This window comes from Pseudomyrmex gracilis, unplaced genomic scaffold, assembly GCF_002006095.1.
Source record: "Pseudomyrmex gracilis isolate BER0280 unplaced genomic scaffold, ASM200609v1 scaffold_349, whole genome shotgun sequence".
NCBI lineage: Eukaryota > Metazoa > Arthropoda > Insecta > Hymenoptera > Formicidae > Pseudomyrmex > Pseudomyrmex gracilis.
Genome location: NW_018020933.1, coordinates 89,999 through 114,519, shown reverse-complemented (window position 1 = coordinate 114,519; position 24,521 = coordinate 89,999). Strand labels below are relative to the sequence as shown.

Below are 24,521 nucleotides of genomic sequence, written 5' to 3'. Positions count from 1 at the left end.
TGGTCCTTCGTCGTTACGACGACATGCAAAGCCGCTTGGGTCTTCAAAGATTAACTCAGAAGACAATTCGGAGCGAGAATCTTCGATTCGCGTAGCAATCGCTCGTGCGACGTGCGTAATAGTTGCGACAGGCGTGAATTCGATCTCTCTTGTTTATAATTGGTTTGGAAACATGGAATGTCACAAAGCAACAAAAAAAAAAAAATTAGTAGTCGCGGGAGAAAGTCGAAGGACCGCGCCGTGGCAAATCGATTCCGGTGCACAATTGTTACGTAATACTTGCGCACGCAGCCGTTTCGCGATTTTTTCTCTCTTCATTATAATAATATTATCGATTAAAATACGCAGTAATTCCTAACATCACATGCTCTGTGGCTTAGAAAATATGTATAGCTGCGCTAAAAAGTCCTTGAACTCGTGTATCTGAAACGTTACTCGACTCGCAGACATCAGGCGCATATGTAGAAATATTTTACATAAATGTTTACGTATAATGCGTCAATATATGTATATATGTAAGATTTCTTTACAATAACTATTATGCATTATATTAGATTCTGTAAGTATATATATATATATATGTATGTATGTATATATATATATATAATATTATGTGGTTATGTTACGATTATGATTTGAGGAAAAGGATAGGAGACCGGGAAACTTACGACCAAAAAGATTACTTACGAGAGGATCATATATATACGCTGATGATATATATGCAAGATCATATATACGTTTCTCGTCTCTTGCTTTTTGACACACATGCTATATCTCATAGTTATTAAAACTCACAAGCAACACACGACTGGACAAAAACTAACTTTAAATCGCGTCGTAGACTCATTCTTTGGAGAATTTTGAAAGTGTCGCAGGTAATTTCAATTCTGGAACTCTGTCGTCTTTTTTCTTTTTTGCAAGGAAATTTGCTACAGTACGCGCAAATTTGTTATTTAATCGAGAATTTTAAGTCGCAGAAACACTCAAAACGTCTTAAATCTATATTTGATATTAATGGGTCTTTTCTGCAGAAGGATTGATCGTGTCGACCAAAAGAACGATGCTAGCATTTATTATTCAAAAATCAAAAACGTCACAACGCGCGTTGAATTGCGTAAAACTGGCTCATAATTTGATATTCCTCGATCTTAATCAATAATTATGGTCGCGCGTATATAAGTACGTTCAATATAATGTTGATATAGTTTCGAAATATTTGTGTGTGTGTGTATATATGTATATATAAATATATATTTATATATATATAAAATGCACCTCACTAGTGTTCCGACTTTGTCTCTCTCTCTCTCTTTCTTTCTCTCTCTTTTTTTCCTTCTTTCTTTCTTTCTTTCTTTCTTTCTTTCTTTCTCTCTCTCTCTCTCTCTCTCTCTCTCTCTCTCTCTCTCTCTCTCTCTCGAATTAAATATTTGATTGTTTTACTTGCCGATAATTAAGTACACAACGCCGGATTGCAAGAGAATAATTGAGGCTAGGTCGCAAAGTCCACCTTATCCCAGTTCATTGGAGATAATTCGGATGACATCTTGAAGTCCGAATCTTCTATGTTAAAGAGATCGAATGAGTATTGACTGCTACTCAATAACGGGTCATAAATATCCGTGGTGGACGAAAGACTAATCGATGGTGTGCTAGGGTGATGATTAGTTGACGACAGCGTTGTGGAAATCGTAGAAGCTTGTGGCGATTGCGGCATTAAAGAATCCAGCCAATCAGGATCGTCCATGTCCATTGGCACATCACACTCCAGTTGGCCGAAATCCATCGGATCTAACGTTTCCAAATCCAATCCTAATTCCTAAAAAATTACAAATATTATTTTTAATAAATCACTTTTTTGTCTTCTCTATATATAAAAAAAAACTTACTTTGAGATCTAAATTTGCATTGTCTGAAGATGTCACTTCTTGTGGTGGCTGAGGATCGGGAGACGCTTGTTGCGCCGATTCAGGACTGAGCAACATCGTGGCGTCCAACTCGGCCTCAGAAGATAAAAGATCCGTGCTGAAAGACGAGATCTCTTCTTGTTGCTGTAATTGTTGTAGTGCACTGGGTAACTGAATGGAGAATGTTGTTAACGGTAACGGCGGTGGTGGCGGCGGAGCCGGCGTGGACGGGCTTGGACAACCGCTCTGGGACACTTCCATCGGTATCGGGCTGATCGGACTTATCGGACTGGCGGCCGTGAAAACCAATGACTGAGTCGGACTGTCTGCTGGCGCGGTAAAAACCAAATTCTGTTGCAGTTGGCGATTCGGAGTCGTGGGAGTAGCCGGATCTTGTGCGGCGCTTGGTGGAAGTTCACCGTTTTTGATAAGTATCTCCAACACGTCGTCGACAACTTGACTTTTTATATGACTCTTCTGGACCGGCTCAATTTTCACCTTTATATAAATAAACCATATACATGAACAATATGAGAGATAATTATATAATGTTTTAAAACTCATTTTATTGTCATATTGTTTTGCAACATTATAATAAAGAAGCATAATTTAATTACCTTCAATAACTTAGCGGCTTCGTCATATTGCGGTGGCGGCGGTTTAACGTCCTCAGAAATAGTGCTACTAGTTGTTTGTTGTTGCTGTTGAGCTTGCGCTTGTGCTACAAGAGCACTGAGCAGCGAACCGTTCAGCTTGGTTGGTTTTGCCAGATTTAGAACGATTGCCGTAGGTATTTGCACTGTGGTACTGTTCTTGGACTGATTCTTCTTATTGTTGATCGCGGTCAGAGTTGCAGAGTCAAGAATGGCGGTTGCATTGTTCGGTTGCGCTTGTAAAAAAGCCGCGAGACTTGCCTTTGCGTTGAGTTGCTGAATTGTGGCGTGTTGCTGTTGTGTTTGTTGTTGATTTTGCTGCTGCTGCTGCTGCTGCTGCTGTTGTTGTTGTTGTTGTTGCTGCTGCTGCTGTTGCTGCTGCTGCAGATGTTGAAGCTGTTGCAAATGTAGCGCCAGTTGTTGTTGCTGCATTTTGTTCTGTATATGTTGTTGAAGCATCAATTTCTCGGCACGCACCGTCGCAGGCTGTGTCTGGCGAATCTGCTGGAGTTGCTGCTGTGACTTGTATAGTTCACGCTGTAATTCCTCTATCCGTTTTCTCTGAACTTTGATGATATCATCTCCTGAAACACGAACTATGTCGTAAAAACACCCACGTGTGCTGTCTTTTGAATCAAAGATCTTGCTCGAAAGTCCTATTGACTTTTTACACGAATAGACAAAACACTTGAATTGACGCTTAACTAACAAAAGAGATAACTGATGACGTTTTTTCTTACCTGGTGGACTCGACGGATCGTCGTGTTCGCTGTTGTGAGGCGACGCAGTTCGCGGACTATTCGGCTCGTCTTTCACAATAGAACTCGGACTTTTGGCTTGAAAGCTGGATTCGTCTGTCGTTACTAGACCAGGTCCAGTGTCCATCAAAATGTGACCCATGTGCGTTATGTGCGGCCCGTTAGAATTAGAAGTTGAGTTGCTGGTTGACGACTCCGTGAAGGGTTTTAATCGCTCGATTAGCTGCGGTTTTGATCCCGACACTGGCAGATTCCGTCGTTTCAATTCTACCTTAAGATCACTCACTGCAAACGTGATATTTGAAGTTATTTTCTGTTCTATATGACACAGTTTTTATATTCAATGCAATTTCGGCGTACCTTTCATATCTTCTAGCTTGCCTAAGGGCCTCAACAGAGGCTGTTCCGAAAGATTGTTTGAGGAATTGGAAGGAGTAGGGCTAGTAGCGTTCCCATTTACACTACTAGTGTCGCTCGCGTTGCTGCTTGTGAGCGACAATGGTGGCTTCTGCGCGGCCGGCAAGATAATTTGCGGATACTGAATAAACAAAATATTCATCAATCTCTATCTCTCCTTCCCTTGTAACATATACATTTACAAGAGAAAAAAGAAATCTCTATTGGAAAAACTTATGTATGTACTTTGTGCTGCCATTCGAGTTGCCACTGAAGAAACAGTTGCTGTTGCTGTAGAAGGAGCTCGTAACTAGTTTCACCGGGTGGTGTGGCACCGAGACCGGAAGTGCTAGATGACACTGGCGTCTTTTGCGCGTTTGGCGGACCCTGCAGCAAGAATCATTACGTAAGTCAAAAAAAATGATTGCCTTACCATAATGAGCACGCCTTACCATATGTTTGCAATCGTAACGATTCGCAAGCCGAAATAAATGTGCGCAATCGTCTTTGTGCATCTCTTGTTTTACGTAACGTTGATCCGCGAACAGATTTGAGATATATTTCCTGACATCACTGTCCGTCTGGCGCCCGATGTGCATCGTAAAGAGAGGAGTCGAAGAAGGTAGATGAGGTGACGTAGCTCCGGTTCAGACCGTGCCGAGTGATAAATGATACATCAAGATGTTTTCTGCGCTCTCATTTGCACGCCCATTCTCGGCTTGCTTTCACACCAGCTCCAAGCCATATCTCTGGATGTTTTGGGCCCGAGCGCGCAAGTTTGGCACGGCTCCGTTCCGCTCAGCTTCGCCCGGCGTCTATCGGGGAGGATCCGGGGGAGGAGATCCGCTCTTGTCGCTTCCTGGCTTTCTCGCTCTTAAGTGCAATTAGCGTTCGAATTACTCAGAGCTAACGAGGTAGGCCCCTCCGAGTTCCCCTCTCGGGAAAAGATCGCGAGAGTTAATCACTCCGATACGATCTCCCTCCAATGTTCCTCCCTTCTCCACTCCCAGGCCCCTCCCTCCCTGAATTGGACTTTTCTTACCGGTTCACGGGAGCCGGAATTCACGTCCGTGCTCATTTTTATCTTACCTTCTTCTTGCTCTTCGGCGCAACTACCTTCTATCCTTCGTTCTTCTCTTTTTTGCTTCTGCGTCATTCTCTTTTTGCTCATCTTGTCTTTTTGCTTCGCTCGTTGCCACGCCGAAATGCGGCTCTCCGTTAGCCCACACTGGCCGACGCGCAACTCCTCCACGGAAACTAATTTGTAATGCCATCCGATGTAGTCCCGAATACACGATAATTAACGCGCGCCTCTGTATACACTCTTTGGTCGTGCCTCGATTCAAAAAATACTTTGCACTTCATATATGCATCGGCGCTTATGTTATAGCTCATTTTCGATAAAAATTTTTTAAACTAAACGTGCACTGTAAGATAGCGCGAGCTAAGAAACCTTTCGTATTGTGTAAGTTACTATACTTAATATATTAACGTCTATATATATTACATATAATGCCGATTACAAACAGTGATGTCAGAGTTTGGAGGCTCTCAGAACATCTTTAATATCTTTCATTACGAATCTCAATAGCCATTCTGAAGACATAATATTCTCGGGCGTAATAAATTCGATTTTATTATCGATACCTCCAGACACGAAAAAACGAATAGTATCATTCTGCGAGGCGGCAATGAAGGGATAATGAAGTCTCAGACTGTTCTCGTTTGTGCAAGTCACACAGAATGACACGGTTGTTCTCGTCGCCGAAATGTTGACACAATAAATTGAAAAGCGAACTTACTTTGTACTCGTGGAACTTGATCGTGCGGGTCTTGGGTTGGCTTTTGGTCTTCGACTTCTTTCTGTTCTTGTCTTTCCCGGGAGCATCGCTCCTTTGGCACGTGGTGGCGGCCGCGGCGGCAGCGGCTGCAGCGGCGGCTATCGGGCTCGGCTGAGGCCGCGGAGTGATTGCTGCGGGCGGCGGTGCCGGAGGCGACGCTATCGAGATGTTGGACAAGGGACTCAGGCTGGACGTCGTCGAGCCCAAAGACATAGGACTCGGCGCCGGCGCCAATGGTAGGAGAGTCGATGGGCCATTCGTCTGGCTAGCCTATTAAAAACGAAGACAGGGTATTGCCTGGTGGCTTTTCAAAGTCCCGCTATCAATCGTCATTGATACGAATCGTCAATTGTGCGCGACGACAAATGTCGGAATTGTCGTCGTCGTTGTCGTTATAATTAATCTTCGTTACACTCGATTAGGACTTTTTTTTATTTGCCGCGCAGATATTTTATAGACACATTAACTTCGAAAAACTGTTGTAATTGTCTTAGTAAGAAAAAATAAACCCTTATAAATCAAGGAAAATTAAGTCTCTCTTGTGCGATTGTCGTTGTTGCTGTCGAATTTACCTGTGTAGATGTGTGTTGTTGACTCGGCTGTCCTGGCTGCGATTGGGTACCTACGACGCTGTTGCAAAGCTCGGCGAAGGTTTGTATTGTTGACTCCGAGGACGTCTGCTGAAAGACCGGTGACGTGGACGAGACTACAACGGCGCCACCGGTTGTTGGTATGCTGAGGGAAACCGTGACGATGCCTGCAGAAGCCGCCGCGGTTTCCAAGACGTCCGACGATCGCGATTCCAGTTGCGGTGAGGGTGCGCCTTCTGAACTCTGGGAGTCATCCTCGAAGGTAATATAATGATCCGGATGTTGGGGTTTCGTCACTTGTCCCTCGCAGGTAGCCTTGAAGGGAATGTGACCCTCTAGAGAAAAGATTCAATTATTATACATGTGAAAAATCGTGTAATTACAGAATTGTACGTATTGGTGAGCAACTTTAAGATCACAAAAATAAATTAATGAGAAATAAATTAATGAAACAAAAAACATTGATTACAATTTTACTATTTTTGTTTTTGATTTATATGTATCTAATAGTTTTGTTATGGACTACTTGTATGATTAATTAAATCTCTTTGTGCATGAATGAAGGTTGACGTTATCGAAGAGATACCTTTGACCGCCCTTTCGATGGGCTCTTCAGTATGAAGGATGTTCTTCTGGATGAGTTCGAGCGGTCCGGGTCGATGGCTGAGCTGATCGTTGAGCTGATCGGCTAGTCTGGCCTTCTTCAGCATCCGTTGCCGCTCGGCCAGGCTTGGATCCACATGACCCACATCCTCGAGGATGTGTTGTCGTACCAGCTCATCCCTGCCCGGTCTCTGTTGGATCTTTGCCTTCAGCAAGTCGCCCGTTTTTGCCCGCTCCAGTTGCTTTCGTTGCTCGTGAAACGCCGGTGGCGTCTTCAACGCTACACGAGCAATTCGTGTTTTCATTATATTTATTTTTATTTGTTATTTTTATTTTTTTTATTTTTTTTTTTTTTTTTTATTTATTATTTTCTAGTACGATTACTTATAAAAATGACGACATTTTACAATATTACGCATCTTCCCTTCTTGTGTTTAAAATTTCTACGGAAAAACTATAAGTCAGTAATTTTGAAAAAAAAATTAAAACAATTTCACCCATAATACATTTTAAGTTATTTTCATAACATTTCTAAACTAAATATTCCCTAACTAAATGAAGTTGCTTCAAAACGGTTGACCGAATTTTTTCTGATATGCGACGTGGCGGAGCATGCTGCGAACATTAATTTTCGGAATGATGACTCTCAAAGACGTCCGCATGGCGCCATTTTCATGTTGAACGTGACACATCCTCTCCGCTCCCGCATATTTCCCGATAGCATTAAGTCGTTGAATAAATGATCTCCAAAACGTGATTTCTACCACTATTACCGGATACGTTGAGTGTCGTTACGAGGAATAAAAGGCATGTACGCACCACCTACAACGTCCCGTCCGTCCCGTCTGTTCACGTTCGCGTTCGCCGATGTGGCAACGGAAATGTGAAAATACACTGGCGCTCTGGTATTTTAACCGCATGCCATAAGTTTCCATCCGTCGCCGTCGTTCGTGGACAGGGCACAACACCGCGTCGGTTTTTTCATCGTCGACGAGTTTTTTTAGTGGCTTCGCGCGCGAGATTAATCGTGGATGTAATGCGCGTCGCGAGAGATGCAACGCTCCCTCGGATATTACTTTTCGGCTCGTTACGAAGAATTTACGGTACTTTTTGCGAAGATACAGAGAGGCCAAGTGAAAAAAAAAAGAAAAAATTAAAGAGCGTTTTTTTTTGTAATTTTCTTTCTCTGCTACATATATGTTGAAAAATATACTATATTGCACTGTGCTGAAATGTGTGCGGTGCAATTTTATTATTTGTATTTCCTTCTCGATATCTTTTTATACAACTTATTCTTTATATGTATCTTTATGTAATAAAAAAAAGTGTTTTGCAGTCGAGTCGCACGACGTCGAGCGTTTTTACTTCCATTTCGTAACCTCTTGTTATTCTTTTTTAAACGCGAGAGATGTCGTGGACCTGACAACGCATGTATTTCCAAATTGTCCTTTTGCGACGCCTATCAAACTCAAACGAATAGTCTGAAAATCGTCGTTAATTTGCCGCAATAAACGTTGTTTCCTGTAGTTTTGCTAAGCTTGAGATATTCGGAGGAGTATAAAACAAGAAAATTCGGCAATTTCCGCGTTGACAATTGACATTTTTCCGAATGAAAAAACGCAAGCGTTTATGTACTCCGCTATATTCACAATGCCGCGCAACGATGCGGCATGAGAGTATAATATATTATTAAGTACGGTCTCTGACATATATTACTGCAGAAACGAAGCAGCAAAGTTTTATTTTTAATATCTTATCATACGTGTTTAATATTGTAAATACAACGTAATATTTTGCGAACTCATTCCCGTTAGATATTTGGACCAATCTTTCCTGTTTAATTTTCACTGCGTATTCAAAATATTTTTTGAGTAAAGTACGAATGAGTAACGATTGCCTGAGACTTTCCTGGTTTGAAAAAAAGTTGTTTTTTTTTCGTAGAAACGCGTTAATTTACGAGAGAAAAATATAAAACAAATCGGTCAGGTTTTTGCAAAAACGCTTTGGTTATTCTCGAACGCGGATGTATACGAGACGATTTCGAAGGCCTCTCAGAGGTTGCAGATGAATGAATCCCGCGTGGCATGAAAATGCAACACGCGGCGTCGCGTAAATATAAGCCGAACGAGGGCTATCAAACTGCGTATTTTCATCAAGCCAGCGATATATACCGGGTGCTATAAACGCGCGAACGGTAACAAGAGCAATATTTTAGGGTGTGACCCAAATAATTACTGGATCCCTGTGCTCTCCTTCTGGTAAACATTTGGTACTCGTCGTAAATCTACCAGGCAACTAGAGACCACTGCTGCTCTTATACCGTTGATCACATCGGAGAATTTGGGAACGAACACGATGTAGCGGTACGACGGCGCACGCGAATGTTTTTACTTTTGCCTCTTCATTTATTTCGCTATCATAAGAGTTCAGCACATCTACGATGCGCAATGAAGAAAAAAGCAGTAGAGTCGCTTATTGTCATTAAAATATTACGCGTTAAAAGATTTTTTTACTACATTTTACAATTCACTGAGATAATTAATCTAACAAATATGTAAGTTGTACAGATCGTACACAGATCTCTTAATATTCATTCAATTATAAGAGAAATTATAAGATCTCAACGCTGCAGATACGTATGAAATATTTTTTTAACATATAAATTAATACATATTGTAATTCGAATTAAATTCAATTCGAAAATCCAAACTCTTTTAGATACTAGTTTGTCTTTCGTAATATAAAAACGTCTTTACTTCCTGAATTAGTACGAAGAAACTATTGTGAAAAAAGAAAAAACAAACAAAAAAACAATCTTGGTCAGAAGTCAAATCACACACTTCCCGGATTTCGTGCAGTCATCTTGCCAATTTGGCCACTAAAGCACTTAGTGAATTTCTCACAATGTTCAAACATAATGTACGGAAGAACGCGATCTTCTGCCTGCATAAATTCTAACAAATATATAAATTTCATTGATCAAGTTTGTTAGTAATATTAGATAATGTTTCTTAAGCCAGCAATGATATTTAATAACAACTGTAACAAAAATCACGAGAATTCCGCGTCCATCGGTAAAGGTTCAACAATCCCGAGTCGTGCAAGTGTAATTTTTCGCGGCGCGGAACGAAGAAAACAAAATGTATAAACGGTGTAATAAACAAGCGGATTAACACTTACGTGGCATGATGCCTTGCGCAACCAGCTGATTGATGGGTCGCCTCAGCATGAGCTTCACCTTCAACGCTGCAACAGAAAAAGAGAGCCGCCGGTCATAAAGTGTGCCTCTTTAGTTATGGGGAAGAAATTAGGGGCCAGTTTGAGAGGGAGCGGCTTCCTCTTCGTGGAATTTTTTTATTCGAGCGAGTGCGTCGCACCATCAAGTGCGAGAGAAGAAACAAGATGCGTGGGGAAGCAGCCGCATCTCGCGCGAAATCCTCCCGTCTCTCGACAGCATTGCTTCAATTTCTGCGGGATTTCTGCGGAAGAGTCTCGCGACAGCCGTGAAACTTCAAGCTACGCGACGCGCAAGATGCTTCTATAAAAATCACGAAGAGATCAAAGTCAATCATTCGCTCTAACTCGCAAGCTTTTTTCTGTTGTGTTATTTTTCTCTACACGTACTGCTCGCGTCTTTCCGGTCTTTTAAAGACCAACGGTTGCATCTTAAAGTTTTTAAAACGAAACAACTAGATTGAAAATAAAAATCTCGGGAATATATGCTGATTAAAAAAAAAAAGAACAGATTTTCTAAAAAAAAAAAACAATTGAGATTTTACGTATATTTTACTTATCTCACATATAGTTTTTAACAAATAATTTCAGCTTTTTATCGTCAATGTTTTCCATACAATATCTGTGTGTCGTATCGAATCGGAAATTTGCGAACGAAGACGCAGCGCCAGACCAAAGGTCGAAGAAATGCGTGGCTTTTCCTCTGCGCAGGATCGTGTACTAACGTGCAAATTAACACACAAAGGACCGGCGGTTATAAATATACGCACGACGCGGGCCAGATTGCATAAATTGCCTGCGAAAGAGGAAGAACAAAAACGCAGAGGCCGCATGGCCGCGCAATCTGAATTCAAAGCAGCCAATGTCCCGACGAAATGCCTGGCGCACTGCCTTTGAGCATAATGGCTCATCCGCGGTAAGATTTGCTACTTTGGTGCTGCCGCTGGACTCGTAACCGACTTCAGATTCCCCTTAAAATTATCAAGCAAATTTAAATTGCCAGTTTCTCTCTCCTAATTTCTTAATTCACGTTACAAGCAGTTGTATAATCGGCGAAAAGTAAAATTGTGACAATGTTGCGACGGACATGATATTTTTGTGCACATCGATTCTCTTTGTATTTAATGCTAAAACGTCAACAAAATTATTGAATACATTTTTTACTGTGACAAGAGCACGATTTAATTATAGTTGCAGTTAAATTACAACCACATTGAGAATACTTGAAATAAGTTTGCTGAGATTTGCAACATTGGCATACGGCAGTCTGTCCGTGATGTTGCAAATGAGACTCGCTCGAGTGATCTACTGCACCTATACTTCGTGTTTCTCTTACGTAAACAATGTATGCGACGGGCAAGACAAAATTATCACGGAATTTGGTCCTGCGTGTTTGGTCTCTCTCGCCTAGTGCCATCGTTAAGCATCTGTCTCCGCGTTTCACAGTTCCTTTTTGCTCTCTCTCTAACGGGCTCTACCTTGGCAATTTTCTTCTCTCGTTCCGTTTCATTTCGTTTCGTTTACGTGTGGATTATATCTCGGAATTAAAATAATATTTTCCGATTTCGTAATTACCCGCGTTTTCTTGCCATTTCTTGTTATTTTATCATCTGAGCTTTTGATTCTCTTGCACGACGAAATATATCGCTCGTTCGGAATTACTTTCCGAGCATGAATTTCCAAGATCGATATAATATATCGATCTGAAACCGATTTGCTTTAAAATGCGTAATAATAAAATTTCAGAATATCCGCTCGCGCATCTAAGATTACAACAATTCGTGATCCCTGTGATTTTGAAATCATAGGCGCGCGCGTTATACGATTATTACTATTATCGCGATTATCGCAATGGCATTGCTCGCGTTACTTAGCAATTTTAGATCGTCGAATTAAATCAAGTCGCTTTGATTGTAAATACCGTAAGTGTGAGTGAAGATTGCCAGTTCGACTTGCATTGCAGTAGATTTAGATCTCTTAATAATACGACGGCGCGCACAACAATAATGTCGTAATATAATAATATCGTTACTATGGACAATCCGTAATGTCGCAATTTATTATAAATTACGCGGTCGCGTTTTTTATAAATTACCTACCGAGATATTTGTCAGAGAGTAAAATCTTGAAATACGCTCGAGTGTAAAATTATCATCTACTTTTTAAGTCTGTTACAATTTCGGCGTGTCTTTTAATTTTTATAGAAATGTTCTGAGAATTATTGCGCGTTTAATTTTGTGAATTACGCGAGACTCCGAAAACGTGAGGGAGACTTCAGAGTGCAACGGAACGCATTAGGAAACACGTAGGATATACGCGAGAGAGTGAACAAGATAGATGCTAACGACCAGAGCGGTGCTACCGAGAGATAAGCTGGATCGGACGCGCCGCGTCCAAGAAGCAGCTTTCTCTCTTTCTCTTTCGAGTGCAACACACGTGCATAGTTGTCCCGTATAGCCAATGGCACGGCAGGTTACGACTTCGTGGCTCGTGGCCGATTACACGAATTCCCACCGTGTTTCGCATTTCTGGAAGCTTCCGTCGTTGTTTCGCGTTTGGTAAGCCGCGTCGCACTGGCTAATTTCTTGACCAGCCGTGAGAACATCGAGCATTTTCCGCGTATTACGCGCGATATCAAATTTAAAAATGTCGTAATTAACAGGGATACGAGCAAAACGGGAAAAGGAACTGTAAAATACATATATATACTATGCGCGGTATAGGACAAAGTACGTCGAATTATTGAAAAAATAAATTTTATTTTGCTGTTCTTAATCAAATATGCACTAAATATAAAGCTTATGCGTGTAAACTCGCACATATATAATTAATATAATAATAATAATTAATAATTTGTCAAATATTTATTCTCTGCGAAGATTACACGTTACTATGAATCAACAACAATTGTCCCCAATTATTTACTTTCTGGTTTACCTGAGAATTATACGAGTGATAAACGTGGTCGGGAAGAGTATTCATGCAATCTATCTATCTATCATATTCCAGTATTTTCAAATGTTTACACGGTCAACATAGTAAATCGCGGCGGAGTTTGCATAATTGCAATAAAACTCGGTTGCGTATCAATATTACAATATTACTCTTTCTCTTTATTTGCTTTATTGATTTGCGACACAGATCTATTTGTTGAGAGAACATTTACGCCCGCGCGATAATATACAGGTAGAGTGTGCGCGTTTATCGAGTCGAATTCATTATCGATATTCATACTCCCGTGCGTGTTTTGTTGTGAAGTTTCCGGATGTCGAAGAGATGTGGAAACCACGCGTCGCCTCCAAACATTCGCCCCCCCCCCTCCCCTATCCATAGAATGCAGATTTGCGCGCTGCTTTCCTGAGAGAGACAATGAATTTACATCGAAGCGCAGAGTCTTTACCGCTTTGATTCTCGACATTAATTTCTCGTTCCTCGATGCATCGCGTTTGTGAACTTTTGCACCGACTTAACGAGTAACTAATAACCAACCTATCAGTAAAAATAATTCGATAATATTTTATGACATACTGAGATATAGTGGAGAAATATGTTTGACTGATAAAAAAATATCAAAGATAAAAATGAACTCATCAAGAACAAATATGCAAATTGCGATTGCAATCAATATTCAACACGCGACACATTAATTATAATAATCCGCAACTAAAAGGCCACTCGAAGTTGTCGCTGATGATTTTACAATCGCATCTCGCTAACTGTGTTTCTCACACGCTTGCTTCACGACGATGGGAAATAGTCGGCAAATATATCAACGCGGTTGGAATTCTAAGCGCGGAGTTAAAGCGTTCCGGAAGTCATCGGATTCTTTTGACAGTTCCATAAATATTGGCCCTCGTGAATTTGTTTCTACGACTACTGTATGACCCCAATTTTCGATTTTATCCTCTGAGCGAACTCGACAAATTGATGCCATGTTATGCCGAGCGTTCATCGACACTCTCAAGCTACCTACGTGTTAGCTACGTAAGAAAAAACATAAAACACGGATTATTACCGCGATGCATTTATACCAGAGATCCATGGAGACTTTTATGATCCGAACACGTATCGCATCCTCACTAATAAGACAATTTGCAGCACCGCGAGTTATCAGATCGAGATTATATCTGGAATAAGTGTCAAAAAGTTTTTGCAGCACATATATATATATATATATACATCATACTACAATAAATTATTACTAGATATTTCTATAATCGCGAGATATTGCTAAATGATACAGAGACGACAACTTGCAATAGCATAGATAGCAGACAGGAATTACACCATAAATTTGAAAACCTTTTGCAATGTTGTGTGATTCGAATACGATAAATGTTAACCACTTATGGGTCACAACACACACATACAATTTCTTATTCTAGTCTCGTATATTGCTCTATTTTCTTTACAATTATGTATGTTTTTCAAAACTTTTGAAAACTTTGAAAACTTTCAAAAGTTTTGAAAAACATACATAATATTTTAGCAGATCCAGCCACCCCGCGCGATAGTTTATGAAATTAATAAAATATCAATCGAAGTAAAATCCTTTATTCGTGCGTTTTCGGGACACCGAGTAAGTAAGAACTTAAAAGTCGGGCATTCACGAAATAGAAAGGCGGACTACGTAAGCCCGCATAAGACACGTTTACGTGTCGGGCGGGGGTGATCCAATAATATAGCAGCTTTGGGTATAAATAAAGCCTGGCGAGCCCGGAGATCTCGCGAGAGAAGTTGTCTTGTCGTCTCTTCGCCTCTGTCATTCTCCACTCCTCGACTCGCTTCTTCCCCGTGCAATCACTTATCTCTCTTCTTGTCCACCGCTTCACTGTCTTCGATCTTCTAATTTCTACTCTGTCTCACATTTTATCGCGCGCGATCTGTCCGTTTCTTTTATCTTCGTGTTTTCCTCTCAGACAGAACGGAACGTGACCATTCTCTTTTTTTTTTTTTCAAAATAGAAATCGAAAGTCCTCCCTCTTACTCTTGTTCTTCACCGCCTACGTGATTTTCGAAAGATGAGCGGCGTAAACATCTCGACCGCCATGGAATGTTCCATTCCCCGAATAGCGGTCTACTTTATCAACGGCAGTTGCGGAACTCTCGATGGGACAATATTACATCTACTCGAGATCTCTATTTCTTTTATTATTTTTTTTCATAGCGAGAAACGTTTTCTGAAAAACAAATAATTTTGAAGCATTTCATAAATTTACACGCGTTTACAATGAAAAAATTCCAAAATTGCAGTTCTTTTCAATTTATTAAAATCATAAACGCATAATAAATAATCTGTTAAACTTATAACAAAATTAATCATATTTATTTTTTTATATTTGCCAAGGAAATTGTGAAAATAAACATTGTATAAAATTTTGTTCGCTTTTAAATACTGGAAGTCGACTTGCCGTCGAAAATATTAATTAAAATTCGTCGATGAATTTATCGGCGATCGGTTGAATTTTTCAGGAGCGCGTTTCCCGCCATTGTTTTCCGACGAGTGCGCGCACAACTGGGCGGAGAGTGCGCGCACTTACGTCAAAGAACGGGGAAGGACTACGAATGCACAATCGTCATGACGGATGCCCGATGGCGACACTTTATATTCCGCTCATTATGACGTATTTATATTTAATTGACATTCCCGTGCGCGCTATTTCCTATTCGTATGCTACATCGCAGATATAGACGTCGTAAAATCGCATAATTATTAATAATAAATGTCTTTATTTATGTATTTCGAACTGGATTAATTTTTTTAAGAACGCAAGTGTAATAATACGGGCACATACATATATACACACTAAAAAGATATGAAAAATAAATGAACAAAATAAAAATCAACTAATAAATAAATATATTAACTCAACTATAATTTGTAATATACTAAGGCAACTTATATGAATTAAAATCTATTTTGCAATTTGTGAGAATACTCGTATATATAACAAGCAACAAACTATAATATCCAAAGGGAAATTATACAAACCCGAGATTATTTGTGCACTTTGCACAAATGCGCACAGTATCTTCTCGATCGCGGCGGGAGAGACGCGTAACTTTCATATTAATCATCCTAATATAGTTAATAATTTTGCTAATAAAAATAATTATCGTGCGAGCCCCGGAATACTCTGTTGCGATTCACTTCATTTTCGCGTCGAAGTTGCGCCCACGTTCTAGCGGTTCCAGCCGCGGCCATAGGTAGTTTCGCCGCGCGGTAGCCGGCGTTTAATGCGTCGATCGCGCGATACGCACACAAACGCGCGCGCGTATACTTACAAGTGACTTATAGAGCTCGCACGCTCGTGTATATTAGCGTTCTATGTAAGCTCAACACGGCTTTAGCACGCTCCGCCTACCGGCTACGCCTTCTATTCGTCGTGCGCACTTGTCTTTCGTAATGTCCCCCTTGGAGCGATATGAGCGGTGGAGATTTACATTTTTTTCTCCGTTTTGTTTTCCCGAGACACTGCGTATCGGGATGCATCCGAGCCTTAAGGCTTCTGCGCACTTAACGATTGATTTATCTCCGATCCACCGATTACAATAAATAACTTCATTGGCTATTAAGTGTCTGTTGTGCGAATATAAAAAATATATGGGATTTATCGACATCTTCATCTTTTATCATTTCACCGAATTTTGAATTCTCATAGAGAGTGTGAGGAGAAAATTTTTAATAATTGTATTGGATAAAAAAAAAATACAAACATTGTCTCGCTCAAAAATCACGTTTTTCTTTTTGGCTTCTCTTCGTATCGTTTGTTTAAATCACACACGAAAAAATCCTCGAGTGATCATCGCGTTCTATGAGCGTGGAAAGAAAGTTTCGAAGATTAGTTGATAGAGACACAATCGACCAGCCGACATCTCACCGTATCTGCACCATTTGCTATGTCGCCCGACTCCGAGAGTGGGGGAGAAATCGTCACCGAATCGACCGTCTGGCGCTCGTAAATTTTGCCCGAAATTCTTAAATATCACGATTCCCTCTTCATTTCTCGCGTTGTTTTCCACACCAATCTCTTCTTCCTCCGCGAGGAAGGAACCAGTATTTTTAATCGCGCGCGCCTTTCCCTCCATCTTCCACGAGCCTGTGCACGCAAGGAACGCGCGTTGCACACAGCACACGCGAGCAAGGAGGCTCCACGAGAGGATGAGAGCGTAAGTGTGTGCATCTCCAACAACACAGGGTTAACAACACCGAGATCTATTTATTTAGCGGCATAAATCATTGCAAGTTTTACGACGGCGCGTATATTACGCAAATCGGAGCGTTATATCAATCGAGAGGCGCGTGCTACCTTTTTTTTCTCTCTCACGCTTACGTACTTTCTTCCTAAGACGTTTCTGCTTTTTTTCTCCTTCGTACGCCCGCATTTCTCGATGTACTCATTTTTTTCAACGAACTAAACGACGCAGATATTTCCGACGTGAGAGTCATATTTTATCCTTTCGCGGATTAATGATTATTATTTTATATTATCTTGCAATCGTGTCACTCGTTTTGAAAAAAAAAAAAAGAGAAATACTTGGAAACATATCTTTTGTAGAAATTGATGGTGGAAATTTTTAAATAAATCAGACAATTTGAAACAAAGTGATAAATTCTGCAGATCAAGATGTTTTCGGCACGGGATGCATTTACTATTTAATCTATTTTTCATCTTTTTGTTTTGATTTTGTTATTCTTCTTCTGTAATATCGTTTTTCTTTTTCGACACAATACACGCTCTTCTTAGAAAAGACTACGCACGAGGTGTCGAATGGATGTCCGGCGCGTTGTACATCGTACAGCGAACTTGTAAAAGTTTGTCGTTGCTCTCGATATTTCGACAACGATTCTTATCGTCGTCGCACATTCAATGATTTTATCACGCGGAGTGTAATCAGAACGCATATTTTTAAAAGATCATAAACGACACATTCGAGTGTAAAAAAGTAAATATGTTCGTTTCGAGTAAAATTTTATTTAACTTTCTTTATAAATGTACACGCACATTATTGCAAAAAATACTGTATTATAAGATTCCTTTAATTTTGAGAGGTACAGCATCGATTTTCGAGATTCGATCGAATTAAATTGGTCGGAGAAACAGGCCAGGTAATCGGTCGGGAAAAATCTCACGACTCACCTCCGATGTTACAGTAATTATACTACGCGTATAAACCGGCTGACTGACAATGTCGATACCGACACTCGAAATCGGTACTTTGGCATTGTTTCAAACGTTTGCTTTTAACTGTCGCGCTGGTAAATCAATCTTTTTTGCGCGATAAACACCTGTCACCTAACAGACGCGACTCACTTCTCTTCCTGAGGCATATTAATTAGCGATTGTGAGAAATGAATCGCCGGCAAAACGCTCCACGTGTTACATCGCTCACTCACTCACGCTATGGCGTTCTTGCACAATTTTGCAAGGATTATTACGTGAACAAGTGCCAACTGATCGAAAGAGTCAATTTGCGCGCAATCATCATTGTTGTTTAAAAGGCGAGATAACCGCAGAGAGATGTGGTGTTAGATTTCTCAAAGTGTACGAAGTAGCGAAATATAGAAAATCGTGCAGATTTAAGCACTTCGATAAAAGAGAAACACACGTGTGTCTTTTACATATAAAAAAAAAAAGAAAAAATAGGTTTAAATAAACCTATACTAAAGAAAACTCAATAACTTTGGATTAATTGGGTAGACCAATTTGAACAATTTTTTAATATTGCATAAAGTAAAAATCTAAGGTTTTTTTAGTGGTGTAATTAGTGTTCCGAAACAGTGTTTTTCTCTAACAATAATAGATAAAATAATTGATGGTTGAAAAAATAGTTCGTGCAAATGATACACGTTTTCTATCACAATTCTGTAATTTTAAACTGAAAACGTCGATTTCGACGTTGTTTTTTATACGTAGAAATTTATTCGGGCGGAGTAGATGCAGTTTACGCTTTTCTATGATCTAATTGTAAAAAATAAATATATTTAGCGCGCGAGACGCTACCGCTTGATGTTCAAAGATGTATAATAAAAATTATCTATTCGAACAATAAATTTGACAAATCATCGCAACGCAATAGATAGTTCTCGTCTTTTACAAATGTGCACTCTTGCTAATTTTCAAGACTCGATTTGAGAGATGGTAAAATGTCTTCGTGATTGCGCGTCAGGATTCTAAACAACTTGCTTCGGCAATCATTATCCAGCCTCTCGTAGAGAGTCACGAAAAGCTCGCGAGTTTTGAAGAACGCGATATCCGCGCGTGCATCGTGCATACATCCACCCACGTGTCCGCTTAGTTACACGTCGCTGGATGCTGCGCGGCTCGCTCGTTCGCCCCTCCAGGTAAAACTGTTTCCTGTGTCGCAAGCCGCATCTCTCATCCTGAAGGTTTCCTTGCCACTCTCTTTCTCTTTCCTCGGCTCCCCTTCGCGACTCCGTCGCGCGCCGTCATTCTTCTTTCTCTTACGACGTAGTAATATATCTGACCGGCGTGGGCGGCCCACGTGGGCTTGACAGCTAAGCCCACGGGAAACTGGTTACACCCACAACTACGCTCCGACTCCGGAGCCGCGGAGGTAAAGGAGGCACACGCCAGGTAGACACACACTTTGCTCAGCCACTTCGTCAACACGCTGACTTGGCTTTTTGGTAAGACGGAAGCGAAATCTGATAACTACATTGTTTTCATACGATTCATTAAGTTTGTCTTCGACATTTTTCCGGCATTCGGAGATGATGTGAGAACGTGAAAACAAAAGTGATATATAGTATATATATTGTATGCACATTCTATTGTATTTACACTCTCTATTATTACTTTATATATAAAACAACTTTCAGCTTGAAATGATTTATGATGTGCAGAGTAAGATCTCGGCAAAATGTGAAAAGAAACGACCATCTCATTTGTAACAAATCTCTGACGTTGCGTTTTTACACAACAGTGTAAGATCGAACAGTTGCGCGTACACACGTTTTCGAGTCACTTCTCACGAAAAAAAAAAAAAAAAAAAAAAAAAAACAACAGAGTTTCTTGGCGAGAGAAACGAGGAGGGAAGTGAAAACCTCGTTTCCGCAGTGTTGCTTACCGCGGAAAGCGAGACATTGCTGGCGGAAAAACGGCGTCGAGCGAACTCGTCTAGCGTGTCTAATAAACACGGAGCGCGCGTTTTCCGTTCTCTCGCGTCTCTCCCGTTCGTTACGTTTTTCTCCGCGATGCAATCGCGATGCGATCGCGAGCGTGCGTGCGTGCGTGCGGTTACGCACACGCTTCGCAAACAATTAATTTAGCTCGCCGCGCAGGGCGGTCTCGAGATCGTTCGTTCGCGGACAAACATACAGACGTGCGGACGAACGAACGGACGGACGCAAACCGTTCCAGAAATGGAATTGGTTTCGCCGGTTGAGATACGATCGTGTACGAACGTATACGCGTATACGAGCGCACATACGTGGAGAAAAACGCCATAACTCCGCGTCGTATATGGCGGCAATGCACAGGTGCATGCCACCGTTGCGTTCACTCCGCGTTCCCTCCGCATCGGAGTTACCACCCTTACCTCGTCCCTTCGTCCTTCCGATCGGACGTGCGTGCAGAATGCCAATTGTTTCTCCGCCTCTCTCTCTACGCATCTCGTTCGTGATATCAAGCACGCTTATTTTCTTAGACACACCGTTCTCCATTGCGTTCTCTCTTTCTCGCATCTTCGCGGCGTGTCCTCTTCTCTTTGTTGCATGTCTCCTTCTACTCTGAGTATCCGACCTCGTTTTTCTTTCTCCCGAAGACTCGATATCTTAAGATTCGTATGTTTCAGATGCTTCTTCTGCGTCTCCGTATCATCTTGGCTTCTTACTTCGGCTGTTCGCCAAAGACGAGCGGCAACGATTTTGATAAAAAATAATTAGTATCTACGGCACGTTTCTAGAAATAGACCGTCGCATAATCATGCGCGCCGATTCTGAAACTTTTGCACTTTGGAAAACCTGCAATCGACTTTTTTTTGTGCGCAATCGGTTAATTCGCCGTAGAATCCAGCAAACAAATCCATATATGTTTATCCGATTGCTCCGCTTTAGAGCACGTTTCTCAAATGTATGCGACATCTCTAATCATAGAATTAATCGAAAACTGCGAGGGAGTAAAAATAAATATAATTCTATCATCAGACTCGTCAATTTCCATTCGCCGCTTATTGTTTATCGCGTGCCATTTAACAAATCTCACTTACATACTTCGTACTAATTTCAATACATTCAACGTAATACTCGATCGCTAACATTGAAACAATAAATATAACCCGTTGTGATAAATATTCATCTACTCCAATCATCTAATTTGACATTCATATGCATTTTTAAGAAAAAAATTTCTTCTCTTTATTTTTTTTCTGATTTTTTTTTTGTGCGTTACGCTTTTCTGTTTTTCGAAAGAGGTACATATTTCGAATGGATCTCGAGCGGATGGAACGGTGCCATTTGAGAAACGACACGCCTGATCGAGCAACGAGGTGTAACGCAAGAGCCACCGAAAGACACGCGCGCGCGCGCTCGTGCGCTCGCGGTGAGAGTTGAATTTATGAATGAACGAGCGAAGGGCGAGTGTGGGTTCGCCCACGCGCTTTATCATAATCGGGACCTCCGGCCTAGTCACGCCTGCCATAACTGCTCAGGCATCGAGCAAGGTTGTTCGTGAAATCGAACGTGTTCGCTCGCCTATTTGACTGCGATTACGCGGTTGCGTGCGCGTCGCGGATGAATGAAACCGCGCAGCGCGTTTCCTTCATTCACGCGCGCGCGCGTTATTTCGTCAGCGCCCCTTCACGCCTCCAAGGGATTTCTCTTTGTATAAATACCTCGGACAAATGCTAAGAGATAACTCTGTTTACAATTACAAAATCCTGCAACAACTCACGCGATCAAATATTACAGTTTAGAAATTAATTGATAATTTAGTGAACTTCTAAAAAACTAATGCACTTATTTTTATCTACATAAAGTACTAAGACCACATATCGATTACATTATTGAATTTTATTTACTTAAAGGTACATAAGAGATAGAGAGAGAGAGAGAAAGAGAGAGATGTCAGACAACTTCTATTATCTTCGAGAGAAATAGGATCCGATTTATTTCTCGGCAGGAAAATAATTAACTGGAGGGTTGAGTTTGCTACGAAAAAAAATGTATCCCGCGCGATTCTCTCGCACTGACGTATCGAACAAGACGGACAGCCATTATCCCGAGGCGCAAAGGATACCTCCCTACGTTCCTTAGCTTTCCTCCTTCGTCAGTCCGTCAGTCAGTCTGTCACCTTAACACGAATACGCCACGGGGATGAATAATCCATGGAGTCTCGTGTGTGCGTCGAGAGAGAGAGAGAGGGAGAGAGAGAGAGAGAGAGAGAGAGAGAAAGAGAGCGAGAAAGATACACACACAATGTATGCGTCCCACACGAGAATTTCAGGTGTTTCGACTAACGAGCGATTTGCATGAAACAACGAGGACGAGTACAAACGTGGGGAACTGCAAAGGAGGACGAACCAGTTTCGAATCGCGTCGGCACGCATTCGTAACTCCGTAATACGTGTAAGTCGACAGCCTCGCGTAAGTGTCTTGTTGTCTTTTCGATATTTCTTTTTTAGAAATGACAAAGCGAACGATCAGAAAACTGCAGTGAATATTAAAAAATGTCATAATATAATAAGACTCTACTAGCACTGGATTATACTTTTTGTTTAATGGAAAGTTAATCTTGTAGGTTTATTTTTGTATGAGAAGGGAGAAAGAGATGTCCTTTGTTATAAATTGCAAAACGTTTTGTCACGCGTTTTATTTTCGCTCTCTGTCTCCCTGTGCAACGCTGTGAATTATTGCGCAAGAGAAAAGAAAACGCCATAATTAGCCGCCTTAATGACAATTCTTAAAATTCCAAGCGAAACAAGGCAAATCCGTTCGTCGAATTGTCAATGTTAACGAATCAAGCAGACAACTAGTTTCGCTTTAAACACTGTATGTATAAAGCGGTTCGAAGGATATCATCGGTCCGCACTTTTATTTTTCCGCTGACAGTGAATTGTGTTCGTGAGTTGTTCCAATTGTGAAGGTGAAAAAAAGATTAGAAATACATACTTTTAAATATTACTTTACGACGCTAAACGGTCGCGACGTAACACAGCATTAAGATAAAAATCGTGTCGCTCATTACCTTTATCTCGTTTGATGCGTCTGCAAATGGCGCACATGCGTCGGCCGCAGTGCTGCCTCTCGGGCTTCTGCTCAGTGTCCAAGGTAACCATGATGTTGTATATATATGATCGCGCACGCACAATAAATTATATTTCCGTCTTATCACACACGGTGCGAAATATATATATATATATATACTATGTTGAACGGCTCACGTGTTGCCAGTGCAACTCATTTTGGACATTCTCGTCCCACATTTTCTGCGAAACATTTTTTTGTCCCGAGCAAACGGGACGGGACGATGACGCACACACAGAAATACATTGGCTTCTTTTTATACAAACCGTTTCGCATTTATCGCGAAACACGCAAATTGTCAATGGATGTAATTGTGTCGATAAGAATCGATTAATTTCGATCCATCCCTCAGAATTGTGATCGATGCTCCTGCGTTTGTCGGTTCCTGAAAGGTTTACGGTTTAGTATCAAGCGCGACGAAAAAATAACTCGTTCGCGATCGATACTGTTTGCGTCGAACATTACGAAAGCGTATGTGACAAATTTAAAATTAAGTTTTTAATAATAAAAGACGTATTACGTCGTCTAGGTTTTAATAAAAAAATATAGCTTCGCAACGTTTAACGCTTTTAGAAATCAATCTTTTGATCAAGCCGGTCAAGCCTCTGTGAACTCGCACGCCGCACATCGATTCATTGATTACTGCGAATACTGTTTTTTTACATAGCAGATTAGTTAATTTATTTCGTATTACCAAACAATTATTCTCCTCGTGACTTTTAACGCTTTTGCTTTCCATGTGTTCTCGCCGTAATTGCTCTTATAATGTGTAGTTCGAATTTTACACGTGTTTTCACTTCGATAAATTTAAGTACACAATATTCAAATGTATGCTAAGAACGATCACGATTCATTATAATTTCTGCTCAATGCGTCAGAAGTTGCACGCAATATTTCTAACCGCAAAGTTGACGTGGCATAAGACGCGTATTAATTTTTTTTACTAGTTAAATTAAAATCCTTCTGACATTAAACAAATGTTCAATGAACAGTTCTCGTTTCCGCGTATGAGGTTGCATGCGCGCGATATTGTCATGTAACATACGTTGTGCATTTGTTAACTCTTTCATTACTTGTGAATGTTACATCTACTGTCTATAATTTATAAATCATATCTGAAAAAATACAGGGTGTTTCAGAACTATGGGATCAAACTTCTAGGGGTTATTCAGTGCAACAGTAGAAAACATTTGAGTATAGGGACCCATGTCCGGAAAAGTGTCACTACCGCACTACGGCCCTAAGACGCGTTAAAATTTAGAAAGACGATGAATT

General features: G+C 40.8%; 1 protein-coding gene across 4 annotated transcripts in view; it reads right to left on the bottom strand.

Annotated features, from left to right (window-relative positions):
- Positions 1 to 1,380: 1,380 nt before the first annotated feature.
- LOC109860221 (MKL/myocardin-like protein 1) overlaps positions 1,381 to 24,521 on the bottom strand; it is a 60,945-nt gene continuing 37,804 nt past the window's right edge. For 2 of the 4 annotated variants that reach the window (XM_020439156.1, XM_020439160.1), the window contains 10 exons: positions 9,926 to 9,991; positions 6,729 to 7,025; positions 6,125 to 6,477; positions 5,514 to 5,822; positions 3,958 to 4,098; positions 3,676 to 3,853; positions 3,298 to 3,600; positions 2,522 to 3,153; positions 1,887 to 2,402; positions 1,381 to 1,816 (listed from right to left, as the gene is read on the bottom strand). In XM_020439156.1, coding sequence (XP_020294745.1) covers positions 1,490 to 1,816; positions 1,887 to 2,402; positions 2,522 to 3,153; positions 3,298 to 3,600; positions 3,676 to 3,853; positions 3,958 to 4,098; positions 5,514 to 5,822; positions 6,125 to 6,477; positions 6,729 to 7,025; positions 9,926 to 9,991 — 3,122 coding nt within the window. In that variant the 3' untranslated portion in view covers positions 1,381 to 1,489. Of the gene's footprint in view, positions 1,817 to 1,886; positions 2,403 to 2,521; positions 3,154 to 3,297; positions 3,601 to 3,675; positions 3,854 to 3,957; positions 4,099 to 5,513; positions 5,823 to 6,124; positions 6,478 to 6,728; positions 7,026 to 9,925; positions 9,992 to 23,187; positions 23,632 to 24,521 lie in introns of all 4 variants that reach the window. The other 2 variants (XM_020439158.1, XM_020439157.1) reach the window with 2 other exon arrangements.